We start from the raw sequence: 16,832 nt of genomic DNA, 5'->3' as shown, positions 1-16,832 counted from the left end.
CCCACCCGCGGGAAGGTGGTTATTTATGAATTGGATGGCCTGTTTTCCCTTGTGGAGTTGGGGCGGGTTAGAGCAATCTGCGGTTCGGGTTGTTCAGTAATCCCCCTGTCAATCTGCCATACGTTAATAGCTGCCTCTGTCATGTTTGACGGATTCGGTGTTAACGAATTTATTGCTTAAGGTGTGAAGGCCGATTTCCTGAAATATGTTTTTATCTTGCCTATCATCTTGTGAGGTGGTATATGTGTAATGTAGAGCATGTTGGTACATTTTATGTAAAAGTGCATTTGATGGATTTTATTTAAGTCGTCATTTTAGTATATAAAGTTGCCACCCTTCCACCGTAAGAGTTCTTTTAAAGACAAGTTCCACATTCGATGGCAAATAATTTTTAATGTGAGTGTTTTGTACCATTTCCATTCCTCTTTCGGGGTACATAGTTTATTTGTTTGTGTGAGTTGTTAAAATTTTTGGTTTAAAGTAATCTGGTGTGTTGCAGATTTACTCCAGTGCAGTCTTTCAGAGGTTGTTGTGAGCGGTCGTGATTACGGCCCGTGTTAAAAGGGAACGGCAAAGTTCTCAGCCCGAATGCTCATACTATCGAAAAACAAAGAAAAAAAAATGTTATTTCTTCCTATGAATAAATTGTAACTTGATATTTACCGGGTGCTTTCTGATTATAATTTTAAATCTGTTTTTTTAAGGCTTTTAGGAATAAAATTTCCATTTATTAATTTTTTTTAAATTTGTTTCTTCAGTTACCATTGGCAACTACTTCCACGTTCTCATAGTGTGATTAAATGTGTTAATGTTCTTGATGAATCGCTAGTAAATAAAGTAAATTCTTAATAAAAGGTTTTGAAAGTAATTTCGCGGTTCAAACAACATCCATGTAATGGACTAGCTTGAATCCTATAGAACACCTTTGGGATGTTTTGGAACGCCGACTTCGTGCTAGGCCTCACCGACCGACGCCGATACCTCTCCTCAGTGCTGCACTCCGTGAAGAACGGGCTGCCATTCCCCAAGAAACATTCCAGCACTTGATTGAACGTGTGCCTGCAATAGTGAAAGCTGTCATCATGGCTAAGGGGGGGGGGGGGGCAACACTATACTGAATTCCAGCATTATCGATGGAGGGCGCAACAAAGTTGTAAGTTATTTTCAGCCAGGTGTCGCGATACTTTTGATCACATAGTGTATAGAGTGACGAAGCACATTTTACATTATAGGATGCAGTGAATACAAAGAACTGCCGAATTTGTGGGTACTGTTAAACTGTGTCTTGTGTACGAAGAGCCACTGCACTCGCCGTACGAGATTGTGTGGTATGGATTCACAAGCACCTTTATTCTTGGCCCAGTCTTCCTTGAATGGAATACACCCAGAGGGCAAGTCAAGTGTAGCATGACGTCTTCATATCATCGAGACCTCTTTGTACATCAAATGACTCCTGCTTTGGAAGAGCACAACTGTGTGAACACCGATAATTTCATGGAAAATGGGACCACAGATCAAGTCTCTCGCCTAGTGAAAAATCTGCATAATGCAGCCTTCCACGAACGTGTGGCCTCCAGATAGTTTCCAGATGCACGGCCTGAAAGATCAGCTGACTGGAATTCGTGTGACTTGGTTCTGGGGGTATATAAAAGAACGCGTTTACCAGGCACACGTTCGGTCTCTACTTGACCTGGAGGCCAGTATCCAGACACAAGCTGCTCAGATTCCACCGGAACTCCTGCAGGAATTGTTGATTACGTCGTTTTACGGATGCAGCGTCTTATTGGCGTCACCGGTGATTCTACAAATCCAATTGTCTAAGACGTGGTTAATAATAGAATCAACTCTACGCTTTATCACGTGTTTGACCTTTCCTGTCCCTCTCCTAATCCATTACGTATGGAAATGTTTCTATACGTTTTTCTTGCAGTCACAGCACCAGATTTTTGCCTTGTGGCGGTGGGATATCTACCAAGTTACGCTACCTTACGATGATTACTGCCCAGACTGGACCTCTTTGAGTAACTGCGCTTTAATTATAAGCATCCGGTACTCTCAGTTGCGATTGTGGTGAGAACCCACTAATTCGCAGAAATGTGCAGCAAGTGACACAAAGTATGTGACTTAATACTCCAAAGATATATTAGAAAGGGTTTATTGTCGGACATGAGTCAATTTTCTGCACAGCCCTACTATTGAAATCAGTCTCAACTTTGTACACAAGCCTTTTGTGATCCACATGACAGATACAAATATGCCACTACTCCAAAACCAATAATTCATGGCTTGCAGATATCCAACTGCACTTCGAGATTTAGCCAGTGGAGTGAAAAGCAGCACCGCTAACAATTAAAACGAAGCCTCCGCGTCCCCTCAAACTACTGATGCTGAAAATTTCCAAAGAAGGAAAAAAGGTTACCAGTTTAAAGCCAACAGGGAAATATAATGAGGAGTTGCAGAAATGAGAACAGTAACGAACATAACAGCAAAGTTTGTGGCCACAAATTAGAGGAAGTGAAAGAGTTCTGCTTCGATGGGGACAAAAAGACGCATGACGGACGGGAAATGGAGTGCATAGGGGAAGAGGACATTCATGGCCAAAAGAAGTCTGCTAGTATGAAACATGAGCCTCAATTTGGGACAGAAATTTCTAAGAATGTACGTTTGGATCACACCATTGTTTGGATGTAACATAACTGAAGCGTTTGAAATATGGTGCCACATAAGAACGTTGAAAATGTGATGTACTGATAGGACTGAGATGGAACTCCGCAGATTCAGCGAAGAAAGGAACACGGGAAACATTGACTAGACGAAGGGACAGGATGAGACGTAATGTGTTAAGACATAAGGGATTAACTTCACAGTACTAGAAGGAGCTGTAGACGATAATAGCTGTAGGAGAAGACAGAGTGGAATATACTCAACAGATACGTGGGGCGTTCAATAAGTAATGCAAAGTATATTCTTCTGAAAGCCGATTGTTTTTATTCAGGATTCCAGTACACTATATCATACCCTACTCTTCTGGGTGCAGAACCTCATTTTTCAATATAATTTCCGTGCAATGCGAAGGCCTTAGGTCGCCTTATTGGGAGGGCTGTATGCCCTTAAGGTATCAGTCTACTGGTACACTTCGCAGCCAACGTCTTTCTGCATCAGTAACATCCCAACATCATTGGGCCTAACAGATGGAAGTCCGAAGGTGCGAGACCCAGACTGTAGTGTGGATGGGGAAGAACAGACCAGTGAAGTTTTGTGAGTTCGTCTCGCGTGTGCAGGCTTGTGTGGGGCATTGTGCTGTTACGGAGAAGGAGATGTTCATTTGCCGTTTTGTGGCTAGAAACACGCTGTAGTCGTTTCTTCAATTTCCTGAGTGTAGCACAATACACTTCCGAGGCGATCGTTGCACGTGGGGAAGGACATCAAACAGAATAACCCCTTCAGAGTCCCATAAAACAGTCGGCATACTTTATCGGCTGAGCGTGCGGCTTTGAACTTTTTCTCCAGAGGATATGTGGTGTGGATCCACTCCATGGATTGGCACATCGTTTCTGGTTCAAAATGATGAACTCGTGTTTCATACCCGGCGACAACGTCCGACAAGAAATTGTCTCAATCAGACAATTCCGTCAGACGGTCCTTCGTTGCTCGTGTTCTGTTAGGCGGTGAGACACCTCGCAGTCACACATCTTTGAGTACCGCAACTAGTGGACGAGTGTGTCAGCAGTATGGACAGAGACGTCCAGGCGCTGGATTAGCCGAGCGGTCTTCGGCGCTGCAGTCATGGACTGTGCGGCTGGTCCCGGCGGAGGTTCGAGTCCTCCCACTGGCATGGGCGTGTGTGTGTGTGTTTGTCCTTAGGATAATTTAGGTTAAGTAGTGTGTAAGCTTAGGGACTGATGACCTTAGCCGTTAAGTCCCATAAGAGTTCGCACACATTTGAACATTTTTAGAGACGTCCAGTTGAGAAACGAGGGGTTGGATCGTGATCCATCTGTCACTTTGAATTATAGCACTAGCTCGTTACAACATTACAGTATTTACATATGCGTGTGGCTGCCCAGCACACGGGAGATCGAGTAGATTTGCAATGATGACAGACGATTCGCCCAACGACTAACCAAGTTTTCGATCACTGCCAGATCTCCTTAGATATTCTACAAGCGCCTATGAAAACCTGCCAAGCTCTAGCTTCCCGCCAAATGAAACCCAATGACAGCTCCCTGCTTGCACCGCCAATCCTTTATAGACGCCATTTTGAAGGCTACGTATAGTGGCGCCACCTATTGGAGCTCCATGAAACTATAGGGTAGCTTTTCTAGGAGCTCTTTGCTGTGTGGGAGAGTAGCCATGTATGTGAAAAACGGTATCCTATTTGAGTCAATTGATGTTTCAAAGCACTGCACTGAAAAGGTGTTTGAATGTTGTGCAGGTGTGGTTAAATTTAGTGGAATTAAACTTCTAACTGTTGTTATTTATAAATCCCCAGACTCCGATTTCGCAACATCTTTGCTACAGCTAGAGGAGGTTCTTGGTTCACTTTATACGATATACAAAAAGTTAGTTATATGTGGTGACTTCAATATTAATTGTGTAAGTGAATGTGCAAGGAAAAGGATGTTGGGGTAGTCCTCCTTAATTCATATAATCTTATGCAAACCGTATTCTTTCCACCGAGACTGCAAGGGAACAGTAGAACAACCATAGACAACATTTTTGTTCATTCCTCATTTCTAGAAGGGCATTCTGTTAGCAAAAAAGTGAATGGCCTTTCAGATCATCATGCACAAGTTTTAACTCTAACAGATTTTTGTGCTGCAACTCATATTAAATATAGTTATCAACTTTTTAGGAAATCTGATCCAGTTTCTGTAGAGACCTTTCGAAACCTTATCAAGGAACAAGAGTGGCAAGATGTTTATAGTGCTGATACAGTAGATGATAAATATAACGCATTCCTCAAGACTTTTCTCCTGCTCTTTGAAGGTTGCTTTCCGTTAGAACGTTCAAAACAGGGTACTAGCACAAACAGGCAGCCTGGGTGGCTGACTAGAGGGATAAGAATACCCTGTAGAACAAAGTGGCAATTATATCAAAACGTTAGAAACAGTCAAAATCTAAATGCAGCAGCCCATTACAAACAGTATTGCAAGGTGGTTAAACAAGTTATTAGGAAGGCAAAAAGTATATGGTATGCAGATGGAATAGCTAAGTCTCAGGATAAAATTAAAACCATATGGTCAGTCGTAAAGGAAGTGGTTGGTCTGCAGACAGGTCGAGGATATAGAATCAGTGGGTAGTGGGAATGTCGCATATATGTACAGTATTTAATAATCTCTTTCTGAATATAGCAGGTGAACTAAATAGAAACCTGGTCCCAACAGGGAATCATATAGCGCTCGTAGAAAAAAGTGTTCCGAGATTGTTACCTGAAATGCTCCTCCATGATACTGACAAGAGGGAGACTGAGTTAATAATTAAATCACTAAAGACCAAGAACTCTCATGGATATGACGGAGTATCTAGCAGAATACTGTAGAATTGTTCTATGTATGTTAGCCCAGTACTTAGCCATATCTGTAACTTTTCCTTTAGGAGTGGTCGGTTTCCTGAGCGATTAAAGTACTCGGTAGTGAAGCCACTTTATAAAAGGGGAGACAGGGATAATGTTGACAATTATAGACCAATTTCTATGCCATCGGTGTTTGCTAAAGGTATGGAGAGGGTTGTATATACAAGCTTTCTGGAGCTTTTAAATTCACATAATTTGCTGTCAAATGTACAGTTTGGTTTTAGAATTGGTTTAAAAACTGAAAATGCTATATTTTCTTTTCTCTGTGAGGTTTTGGACGGATTAAATAAAAGGTTGCGAACGATAGGTGTTTTCTTTGATTTAACGAAGACTTTTGACTGTGTGGACCACAAAATATTGCTGCAGAAGTTGGACCATTATGGAGTAAGGAGAGTAGCTTACAATTGGTTCGCCTCTTAGTTTAAGAACTGAAAGCAGAAGGTAATTCTCCGCAATATTGAGATTGGTAGTGATGTTCAGTCCCAATGGGGCACTGTTAAGTGGGGTGTTACCCAAGGGTCGGTGCTGCGGACGTTGCTGTTTCTTATTTATATAAATGATATGTCTTCTAGTATTACAGATGATTCAAAAATATTTCTGTTTGCTGATGACACCAGCTTGGTAGTGAAGGATCTTGTATGTAATTTTGAAACATCATCAAATAATGTAGTTTATGAAATAAGTTCTTGGCTTGTGGAAAATAATTTGATGCTAAATCACAGTAAGACTCAATTTTTACAGTTTCTAACTCACAATTCAACAAGAACTGATATTTTGATCAGAGAGAATGGGCATACTATAAGCGAGACGGAACAGTTCAAGTTTCTAAGCGTTCAGATAGATAGTAAGCTGTTGTGGAAAGCCCATGTTCAGGATCTTGTTCAGAAACTAAATGCTGCTTTATTTTGAATAAGTTTCTTGTATTTCATTTTATCTGTTTCTACTATCGTGTTATAATTTAATGTATTGACGTAGGGAGCAAAAGCTATTCTGAGATAAAGAGTTCGACACAGGAGAGAAATTCGTAGTGGGCCGCATCAAACCAGTCATTCGACTGATGGAAAGGAAGTAAGGAAATGTTTGTGTGTGTACATCGGGGCGGGGGAAGGGAGGCTGGGTGAGGGGTAAAAATTGCAGCTCGATACCGAGCCTTTATTTGTAGTGAGCATGTTCAGGTGGACATAGGTTGCAGCAGTTACGCGTAGATGAGGAGACTTGTATAGGACGGTCTAGGATGGAGAGCAGTCTCGCACTGAAGACCACCACAACAACGTGAGACCGTGTCGGCATCCGTGCAGCGTCACGTACCCAGCCAGGTGAGGAAGATCATGAGCGGCGGTGCGATGTGGACCCACGGAAGGAGGATGTAACAGATGAAGAAGGGCAGCCAGCAGGCGATGAAGCCGCCGACGACGATGGACAGCGTCTGCGCCGTCTTGCTCTCGCGCCGGAAGGAGGAGACGCGGCTGGACACGTGCGGCAGCCCCGCCTGCAGCGCCGCCGTCTCCATGGAGGGCACGTCCAGCGCCAGCGACAGCGGCCGCGACGCGCGCCCGTAGAAGCTGGAGCGCGCCGACGCTGGGCCGGCCGAGTGCGCATGCGCGTGGTTGTGGTCGGCGTTGGCAGCGCACGTCTGCGGCGTGCAGTACAGGTAGTGCGCGCGCAGCGAGCGCGTGGCCGCCGTGCCGGCGCCGAACTCCAGCACGCCGGGGCTCATCAGGCTGCGGCAGGCAAGGGCGTTAGCCGCGGAGATTGCGAGCGCTAGTTATTTTTATAGTTACAAATTTGGGCCACCACAACTTAACAACAGTTAAAAAATAATAATCATGCCAGTAGGGCTGCAAAAGTAACACCTAAATTTTTATCGTATGTATTGTATGTTTGTCGAGACAGATACCATTTCGTTACTCGTTACTTTTGTTATTGACCATCATTACTGGTACAGCCACAAAACACAAATACAGTTATGATGCATACACTCCTGGAAATGGAAAAAAGAACACATTGACACCGGTGTGTCAGACCCACCATACTTGCTCCGGACACTGCGAGAGGGCTGTACAAGCAATGATCACACGCACGGCACAGCGGACACTCCAGGAACCGCGGTGTTGGCCGTCGAATGGCGCTAGCTGCGCAGCATTTGTGCACCGCCGCCGTCAGTGTCAGCCAGTTTGCCGTGGCATACGGAGCTCCATCGCAGTCTTTAACACTGGTAGCATGCCGCGACAGCGTGGACGTGAACCGTATGTGCAGTTGACGGACTTTGAGCGAGGGCGTATAGTGGGCATGCGGGAGGCCGGGTGGACGTACCGCCCAATTGCTCAACACGTGGGGCGTGAGGTCTCCACAGTACATCGATGTTGTCGCCAGTGGTCGGCGGAAGGTGCACGTGCCCGTCGACCTGGGACCGGACCGCAGCGACGCACGGATGCACGCCAAGACCGTAGGATCCTACGCAGTGCCGTAGGGGACCGCACCGCCACTTCCCAGCAAATTAGGGACACTGTTGCTCCTGGGGTATCGGCGAGGACCATTCGCAACCGTCTCCATGAAGCTGGGCTACGGTCCCGCACACCTTTAGGCCGTCTTCCACTCACGCCCCAACATCGTGCAGCCCGCCTCCAGTGGTGCCGCGACAGGCGTGAATGGAGGGACGAATGGAGACGTGTCGTCTTCAGCGATGAGAGTCGCTTCTGCCTTGGTGCCAATGATGGTCGTATGCGTGTTTGGCGCCGTGCAGGTGAGCGCCACAATCAGGACTGCATACGACCAGGGCACACAGGGCCAACACCCGGCATCATGGTGTGGGGAGCGATCTCCTACACTGGCCGTACACCTCTGGAGATCGTCGAGGGGACACTGAATAGTGCACGGTACATCCAAACCGACATCGAACCCATTGTTCTACCATTCCTAGACCGGCAAGGGAACTTGCTGTTCCAACAGGACAATGCACGTCCGCATGTATCCCGTGCCACCCATCGTGCTCTAGAAGGTGTAAGTCAACTACCCTGGCTAGCCAGATCTCCGGATGTGTACCCCATTGAGCATGTTTGGGACTGGATGAAGCGTCGTCTCACGCGGTCTGCACGTCCAGCACGAACGCTGGTCCAACTGAGGCGCCAGGTGGAAATGGCATGGCAAGCCGTTCCACAGGACTACATCCAGCATCTCTACGATCGTCTCCATGGGAGAATAGCAGCCTGCATTGCTGCGAAAGGTGGATATACACTGTACTAATGCCGACATTGTGCATGCTCTGTTGCCTGTGTCTATGTGCCTGTGGTTCTGTCAGTGTGATCATGTGATGTATCTGACCCCAGGAATGTGTCAATAAAGTTTCCCCTTCCTAGTACAATGAATTCACGGTGTTCTTATTTCAATTTCCAGGAGTGTATATGCGGACAAAACCGACTAATGAAAATTCTTACCAAAGACGAGATTTAACCCAGGTCTCCTGCTGAGTAGGCAGATGCGCTAGCCACTGCGAAACAGTGATCCAATGACTTAGCACAACTGCGTGGATTACCCTAGCACGCCTTCCTCCTCAATCTAAATTCCGATTCAAGCCCCAGCCTACTTGTTATTCCCCTCAAATTCGATTAGCATAGAAGAGGTTCACCTGCTACATTGGAATAACACCTCAGCATCGAACGCTGAATCCCAGGCACAGGTGCTCTAATCATACGAAACTATTTGGTTACGGGTCTCAAATATCTATCATGCTCACTGATCAGCCAGAACATTATGACCACCGACCTACTATCAATATAAACCCTTCTATGCGATAGCAGTGCCACCTGCCGGGGAATGACTGCTGGTCAGACACACTCATGGTGCGTGCTGTATCAGTGAGTGTGCTGTCCTTATGTGGAACGATGAAGATGCGTGATCTATATGAGATTGACTGAGAGCAATAGCGATGGCCCTGAAGCTTGACATGACCATTTCGGAATCTGCACGACTTGCCGGGTTTTTGGTGAATGCTGTGGCGAGTGTCTTCACTGCGTGGCGAAAACAAGGTGAAACCACGTCCAGACGCGATGGAGCCCTCACTACAGATGTCGGACGGTATAAACTGATGTAGCGTTTTGTGATGCAAAAACCCACAAATAAAGTGCGATGGACTATTAATGCGATGATAAATGTAAAATACTGCGCGAGAGATAAATACTCTGTGGAATTGAAGCATCTCCGTACGAACTCGATAACTAAGATACGAGGGTGTCAAATGAAAACGTTAAATTTGTAATAACAAAGCGAAATTTTTCGTCGTTATCCTGTAAGTTGGTAAGCTTGCTAGAAACAGCTTGAAGAATGGGCTGTAGGTGGCAGCATAGTGCAGATGCACACATACCGTCGCAGTATCAGTATAAAAATGACATCCCCACTTGCTACTTGCACCAGGGAAACTTATCGGTTTTTGCCTAGTGAAGGTGTGAAACCTATTGAAATTCAACGACGAATGAAGGTTCAGTACGGTGATGCATGTATGTCACAGCAGCAAGTCTACGAATGGAGTAGGAAGTTCGCAAATTGTGTAACTTCAGTGGAAGATGCTCCTCGTCCAGGTCAAGCACAACGAGTTGTGACTCCACAACAGAACATTGCAGCAGTTGAAGCCATAGTGAAGGAAAACCGCCGAGTGACACTCAATGACATTGCAGCATGATTACAGATTAGTCATGCGTCAGCACACCACATTGTGCATGATGCGCTCCATGTTCACAAAGTGTCTGCAAGATGGGTTCCACGGCAGTTGACTGCTGAAATGGGAGAACGACGTGTTGATGCTTATGAAGAACTTCTTCGGCGCTTTGAACGAGAATCGTAACTGGGGACGAAGCCTGGGTTGACTTCCACCAACCAGAAACGAAGAGAGTGAGCAAGGAGTGGCGCCATTCCTCATCACCAAAACCAAAGAAGTTTCGAACAGAACCATCAGCAAGGAAGGTTATGCTGACTCTCTTTTGGGACGAAAAAGGCGTCGTTTTGCAGCATTACATGCTTAGAGGGACCACTGTCACCAGTGCATCGTACACAGATCGCCTAAAAAGCCATCTGCGGCTTGCAATCGAATCAAAGCGACGTGGATTGCTGTGAGCAGGTGTCCTTTTGCAACATGACAATGCAAGACCCCACACTGCCCGTACAACAGTTGCAACAATCACAGACCTGCATTTTGGCTGTCTTCCTCATCCACCATACCCACCAGACCCTGCAATAAGTGATTTCCATATGTTTGGACCACTCAAAAACGCAATGGGAGGAAAGAAGTTCCGTTCTGATGAAGAGGTATGCCACGCGGTGCATGAGTGGTTGCGCAGACTAACAGAATTTTTTCTAAAGGAATTTATGCACTTTGTTAGCACTGGAGGACTTGCATTGAGCGTGGGGGAGATTATGTTCAAAAGTGATAGAGCTTTGTACCACTTCTGCACAATAAATAATATTGGAAAAATATATTTAAGGTTGTCATTTTAACTAACCCTCGTATACAGACTGTATTAAGCTACGGCAAAGAGATAAAATTATTCCATGTTGGACATTGAAAGAGAGATATTCTATGTCGGGTGGGAGGTTCAAATGGTTCAAACGGCTCCGAGCACTATGGGACTTAACATCTATGGTCATCAGTCCCCTAGAACTCAGAACTACGTAAACCTAACTAACCTAAGGACAGCACACAACACCTAGTCATCACGAGGCAGAGAAAGGATTGAGAGATTGTCAGAAGTCGCCATTAAGGCAGTAATCTGTGTTTTATGGTATTAAAGAAAATAAATACATATAAAAGCACAAAAGGAGTATCAGGTGTGTATAGTTCATAACCCTTAATCATTTCAGAAGAAATATTCGGTGATTATAAAGATGCAAGTCGTTCGAAAGTGTTGTGTGGTTTGATGGTGCGAACCTGTAGTTTTACACGGTTTTGGGATTCGTCGAGAATATTTCTCCGAAGACCTAAAAAATTCCACGAACTAAAGTTGGACGCCACATTCCATACACATGACACAGCATAGCACTGGGCTGTACCAATCGATTTCCGTTGAGCGATAACTTATCTTTAGTGATTTCAGTTGGAGAAGTTCCAGCAAGGAGAATCAACGAGATCCGCTGCTGCAAAACACATATGGTATTACCGTATTCTTTAACTTACGGAGTTAGTAAGCAATATAGACTTCATAACGACCGCAAACATAATTAAAAGGACTCAAATAAAATGAGCAAACAGTAAAATAGGAATCGCTAAACCAAACCATAAATAAAAACCAATTAATAATAATACACAATCACATTAATAAAATGCTTATTAAATAATAGGGAGAATAACAATAAAAACTTTAAACTGAACAGGCGTAAAACAGGACAGGCGGCGAACTGCGGTGGAACTAACATCAGACTTTAATTCTGGGCAGAGTACAAGTGTGTCTGAACACATTGTGCCCCAACACTTCTAACGATGGGTCTCCACAGCCGACGACCCATGCATGTGCTAATGCTAACACCACGACATCGGCAACTACGACTGAAATGGGCACGTGACTTTCGGCATTGTGCGTTGGACATTGGCAGAGCGTTGTGTGGTCTGACGAATCCCAATATCTTTTTCACGATGCCAATGCGAAAGCGCGAATCTGTCGTCTTCCAGGGGAAACGCTCCTTGACGTCTTTATTGTATGATTATATGATAGCAGTTACTTCTGTAAAATATCTGGGAGTATGCGTGCGGAACGATTTGAAGTGGAATGATCATATAAAACTAGTCGTTGGTAAGGTGGGCACAAGGTTGAGATTCATTGCGAGAGTCCTTAGAAAATAAAGTCCATCAACAAAGCAGGTGGCTTACAAAACACTCGTTCGACCTACTCGTTGAGTATTGCTCGTCAGTGTGGGATCCGTACCAGGTCGGGTTGACGGAAGAGGTAGATAAGATCAAATAAGAGCGGCGCGTTTCGCCACAGGGTTATTTGGTAAGCGTGACAGCGTTACGGAGATGTTTAGCAAACTCAAGTGGCAGACTCTGCAAGAGAGGCGCTCTGCATCGTGCTGTAGCTTGCTGTCCAGGTTTTGAGAGGGTGCGTTTCTGGACGAGGTATCTAATATATTGCTTCCCCCTACTTATACCTCCCGAGGAGATCACGAATGTAAAATTAGAGAGATTCGAGCGCGCACGGAGGCTTTCCGGCAGTCGTTCTTCCCGTGAACCATACGCGACTGGAACAGGAAAGGGAGGTAATGACAGTGGCACGTAAAGTGCCCTCCGCCACACTCCGTTTGGTGGTTTGCGGAGTATAAATGTAGATGTAGATGTACTGCGCGACAGAGACAAGCTATCGGCGGCTCCGTCATGGTCTGGGGAACATTCACGTGGCCATCCATGGGTTCAGTGGACCACATACAAGGCACTATGATGGCCAAGGAGTATCGTACACTGGTTTCAGAACACGCACACCCCTTCATGACGATCCTGTTTGCTGATGACAGTATCATTTTTCAACAAGATAATGCTCCATTTCATAAAACCAGAAGTCCGACAGAACGGTTCCAGAAACACAGTGGTGAGTTCCAATTAATGTGGAGGCCTCCCAACTCGTCAGATCTGAACCCGATCAAACACACCTGGGATATAATTGAACGTGGCGTCAGAGTTCATTGCCCCCCTACACGTAATTAATGGGACTAGGTGTTTTTCGTGCAGATGTGGTGCCATCTCAATCCAGCGACCTATCAAGGCCTCATTGCTTCCAAAATCCGTCCCCGGCAGCTGAGTGGACAGCCGGCACGGTAACTCAGCGTGTTCGGTCAGAGAGCTGCTTGGCCTCTGTAGTAAAAAAGTGAGTGGAAGAATCAATAAACCAACTTTAACGGGTGTCATGTGACGTCCTCAACGACCAAGCACAACGATCAACAACGAACAAAAGGAAAAAAAAAGTGGTCAGCGAGAGAGAATGTCAATCCTAAGGGCCCGGGTTCGATTCCCGGATGGAGCGGAGATTTTCTCCGCTCAGGGACTGGGTGTTGTGTTGTCCTAATTATCATTTCATCCCCATCGACGTGCAAGTCGCCGAAGTGGCGTCAAACCGAAAGACTTTCACCCGGAGAACTGTCTACCCGACGGGACACCCTACTCACGCGGCATTTACATTTTTATTGCTTCCACAGCTCGAAGCATCACCGCTTTGATCGGTTATTAGTTAGTGGCCATAATGTTCTGTCTGATCAATGTATACTGTATTTGAAGGCTATTTGGAAAAGTAAGGTTCGACTGGGTCCGAAATGGAAACCACAGAGAATATCTGATGAAGCTTTGCACTGCTGTGTTGGGCACTGTCTGTAGTATGCCCGTAGATTGCGTCACGTATATCTTTTCAGTTCCCGAACACGCAAAGATCCCTAGAAAATATTGTTTCCCGCCAAGTTTTAGGGCCTGGTGAGGGATTCGCCTGATGTCATGCATACCACACAACATAACTGTCATGCATTTCATTCTTCAGAACAATTCTCGGCCGCACTCTGCAACGGCAAGGAAGATGCTCCTGCAGCTTTTTCGATGGTAAGTGTTTCATAACCCACAATACAGTCCGTAATTTCATCTAAGTCGGAATGGCGACTATGCAGAGAAGCCACTAGAGGTGCAGCTATTTTATGCAAACAAAACGTATTTGATTTTCACAGTGCTTTCCATTTCGCGACTGATCTGCCATTGCTTTCTGAACAGCCTTGTAAGCACACTGAAGTGAAGAATGAAACTTTGTACCAAGGCCGGGATCTGAATTTGTGTCCCTGCTCTGCAGGCAGGTGCTCTAGCCACTACCCCACCCTGACACAGTGGCTTTGCACAACTTCACTGACTACTGTATCACGCTTCCCTCCTCAGTCCAAATTCCGATTCATGCTTCAGCCCAGTTGGTACAGGATGACAGTTATTGACCTATATATAAAAAAAATTAATTACGTACTACGGTGGCACACACTTAATTCAACATGTAAACGTTACTACAGATATTCAGATTTAGGTTATGACATGTTCGATATTCCTGCCATGATTGGCGATGATGTGCGCACACGAATTGTGCATGATCCGTTGAAGGGTCGGAATATCGACTCAGTCGATGACCTCCTGAATGGCTGTCTTCAGCTCAGCATTGGTTTTGGGGTTATGGCTGTACATCTTTTCTTTAACAGAGTCCCATAAAATGAAGTCATTGCGTTGAGATCCGGAGAACATGGCGGCCAATAGAGTCCCATGCCAGTGTCCTCTGCGCACCACATAGTCTGAATGTGGTCCCCAAAGTGGTCTTCCAGGACGTTAAACACTCTCCTGCTTCGTTGGGGATGAGCTCCGTCTTGCATGAACTACAACTTGTAAAAATCAGGGTCATTTAGGATGATGGGGATGAAGTCATCTTCCAAAACCTTCACGTACCATTCGGTAGTCACCGTGCCATTAAGGAATATTGCACTGCTTATTCCGTGACTGGACATTCCACATTACGCACTGAGAGTGAAGAGACGTCCCGATCGCGAAATGCGGATTCTCAGTCCCGCAAATGAGCCACTTTTGCATCTTGACGAACCCATCCAAATGAAAGTGGGCTAAATCAATTCACATCAAAATTCCCATCACAACCCGCCGCCAGCCGTGGTGTTTGAACATCCTAACGCAAACCATTCAGAAGCTGTGAGGATTTTATTTCATATAGTTCACCCTGTATTACTCCTAAACTCGGACAGCACTGAGGACGGAGACAGCGCAGTTGTACAGAGCCATTGTGGCAGGGTCGCGTAGTTCTTCACGACTGGGTCTAGTTAGCAGGAGACCCAAGCTCTAATCATGCTCTTGGTAGAAATTATCGTTCGTTGCTTCAGTCTGCATACAAACATCACAGATGCTTGAGACCTGAAAAAGGTCTCTGGAACCATAAATTTTAATTTTAAGTACATGTTTGCTATCCTAGCAACTTTTTGATATGACAGTGCACCTGAATGTGCCATACGATTTGTTTCTCTTTCCTGAGCAGGTTTGTCCCTGTCGCATACTGATGAACAGTCACAGTAACTCTACCTGCATATATGGTGATAAGGTGCAAGATCTGAACTCATTGTTATATGAAAAACTTCAGACTGAAACGCCACACCACTGTCGAAACATTATAGGCAGACATGGCAGTTTTGCCGTACGGCGCTCGGCCTCTGCAACGATAAGGCACGCCGTATATGCCGGTCGACGGACGGCAGTAGATGTGTTCTAGCCACTTGCCGCACGTCTGTTAAATCAATTTTTAATATTGATGGTTATCAAAAAGCCGTCGATATGCCGTACGGCAGAAGCGGTAGGGTATGGAACGAAGGAATTGGAGAAATATGCTAACTGCCGACTCCACAAGTCGGACACGAGATGTATGCGAGAAAGAAAGCAGGGTGAGTGAGAAAATATATTTTGTACTCCATGTCTAAAACGAGCTGCTCCGATGAAAATACCGAATTGCAGGAATATGGAAACTACCGACTTGGCCCCGATCAGACACGAAATGCGTTCGGGGCCGAATACATGCGTGTAGCAGAACGTTTCAGACAGTTGCAAAACGGTGCTTCGAGTCTCATGCAATACTCATTACCCATTAACGAATACGTAGGATATCCAACATGCGAGAGCAGGGAAATGCTGTTAGGTCAAGATCCTCCAGTTTTTCGGTGAAGTCTCCGTTCAGGTCAGTGAACCTCGTCCCATGTTGTACATACGTACATATCGCCGAAGAGGCACCCTGAAGATCATGCATCGATTTTGTAATATTGGTCCATGGCGATCGAGTGCACTTTGGATCCAATTCTCACGGACATCCAGCTGCTGAACCTCCTTCTGTAGTTCATCTTCCTATGGCTGCATTGGTCTTCCAGTTGGACGAGTTACATCAGGTTTTTCTCTAAGCACAATTTCGGTGCGACACATTTCTGGTCTCCTGGCAATGTGCCTGCACGACCTATTCTCCGCACTTTCATTTTCTGTACGATATTCTGTTGTTTAGTCAGGCCGTACAGTTCCTGGTTCTTTCTACGTCTCCAGATGTTCTTTTCGCATACTGAAGATTTTTTTCAATATTTTCCGTTCAAATATCAACAGGTAGTCTTCAACGTTTTGTGTAGTACTTATTGTTTTTGCGCCCTAAGACAACACCGGTCTCATCACTGCGTTATAGGCTTTAAGTTCGATGACATTCTCTGCCTCAGACTGAGATAAGTTTTACACCCA

The 16,832-nt window shown here is 45.4% G+C and overlaps 1 protein-coding gene across 1 annotated transcript in view; it reads right to left on the bottom strand.

The window, feature by feature from the left end:
- LOC126355850 (probable G-protein coupled receptor No18) overlaps window positions 1-16,832 on the bottom strand; it is a 1,435,292-nt gene that overhangs the window by 12,005 nt on the left and 1,406,455 nt on the right. The window contains exon 8 of the mRNA XM_050006336.1: window positions 6,884-7,296. Within this exon, the coding sequence (XP_049862293.1) occupies window positions 6,884-7,296 (413 nt within the window). The remainder of the gene's footprint in view (window positions 1-6,883; window positions 7,297-16,832) is intronic.

Source organism: Schistocerca gregaria, chromosome 3, assembly GCF_023897955.1.
Source record: "Schistocerca gregaria isolate iqSchGreg1 chromosome 3, iqSchGreg1.2, whole genome shotgun sequence".
Classification (NCBI taxonomy): Eukaryota; Metazoa; Arthropoda; class Insecta; order Orthoptera; family Acrididae; genus Schistocerca; species Schistocerca gregaria.
The sequence above is the reverse complement of the archived record's forward strand: the minus strand, read 5'-3'. Positions and strand labels throughout refer to the sequence as shown.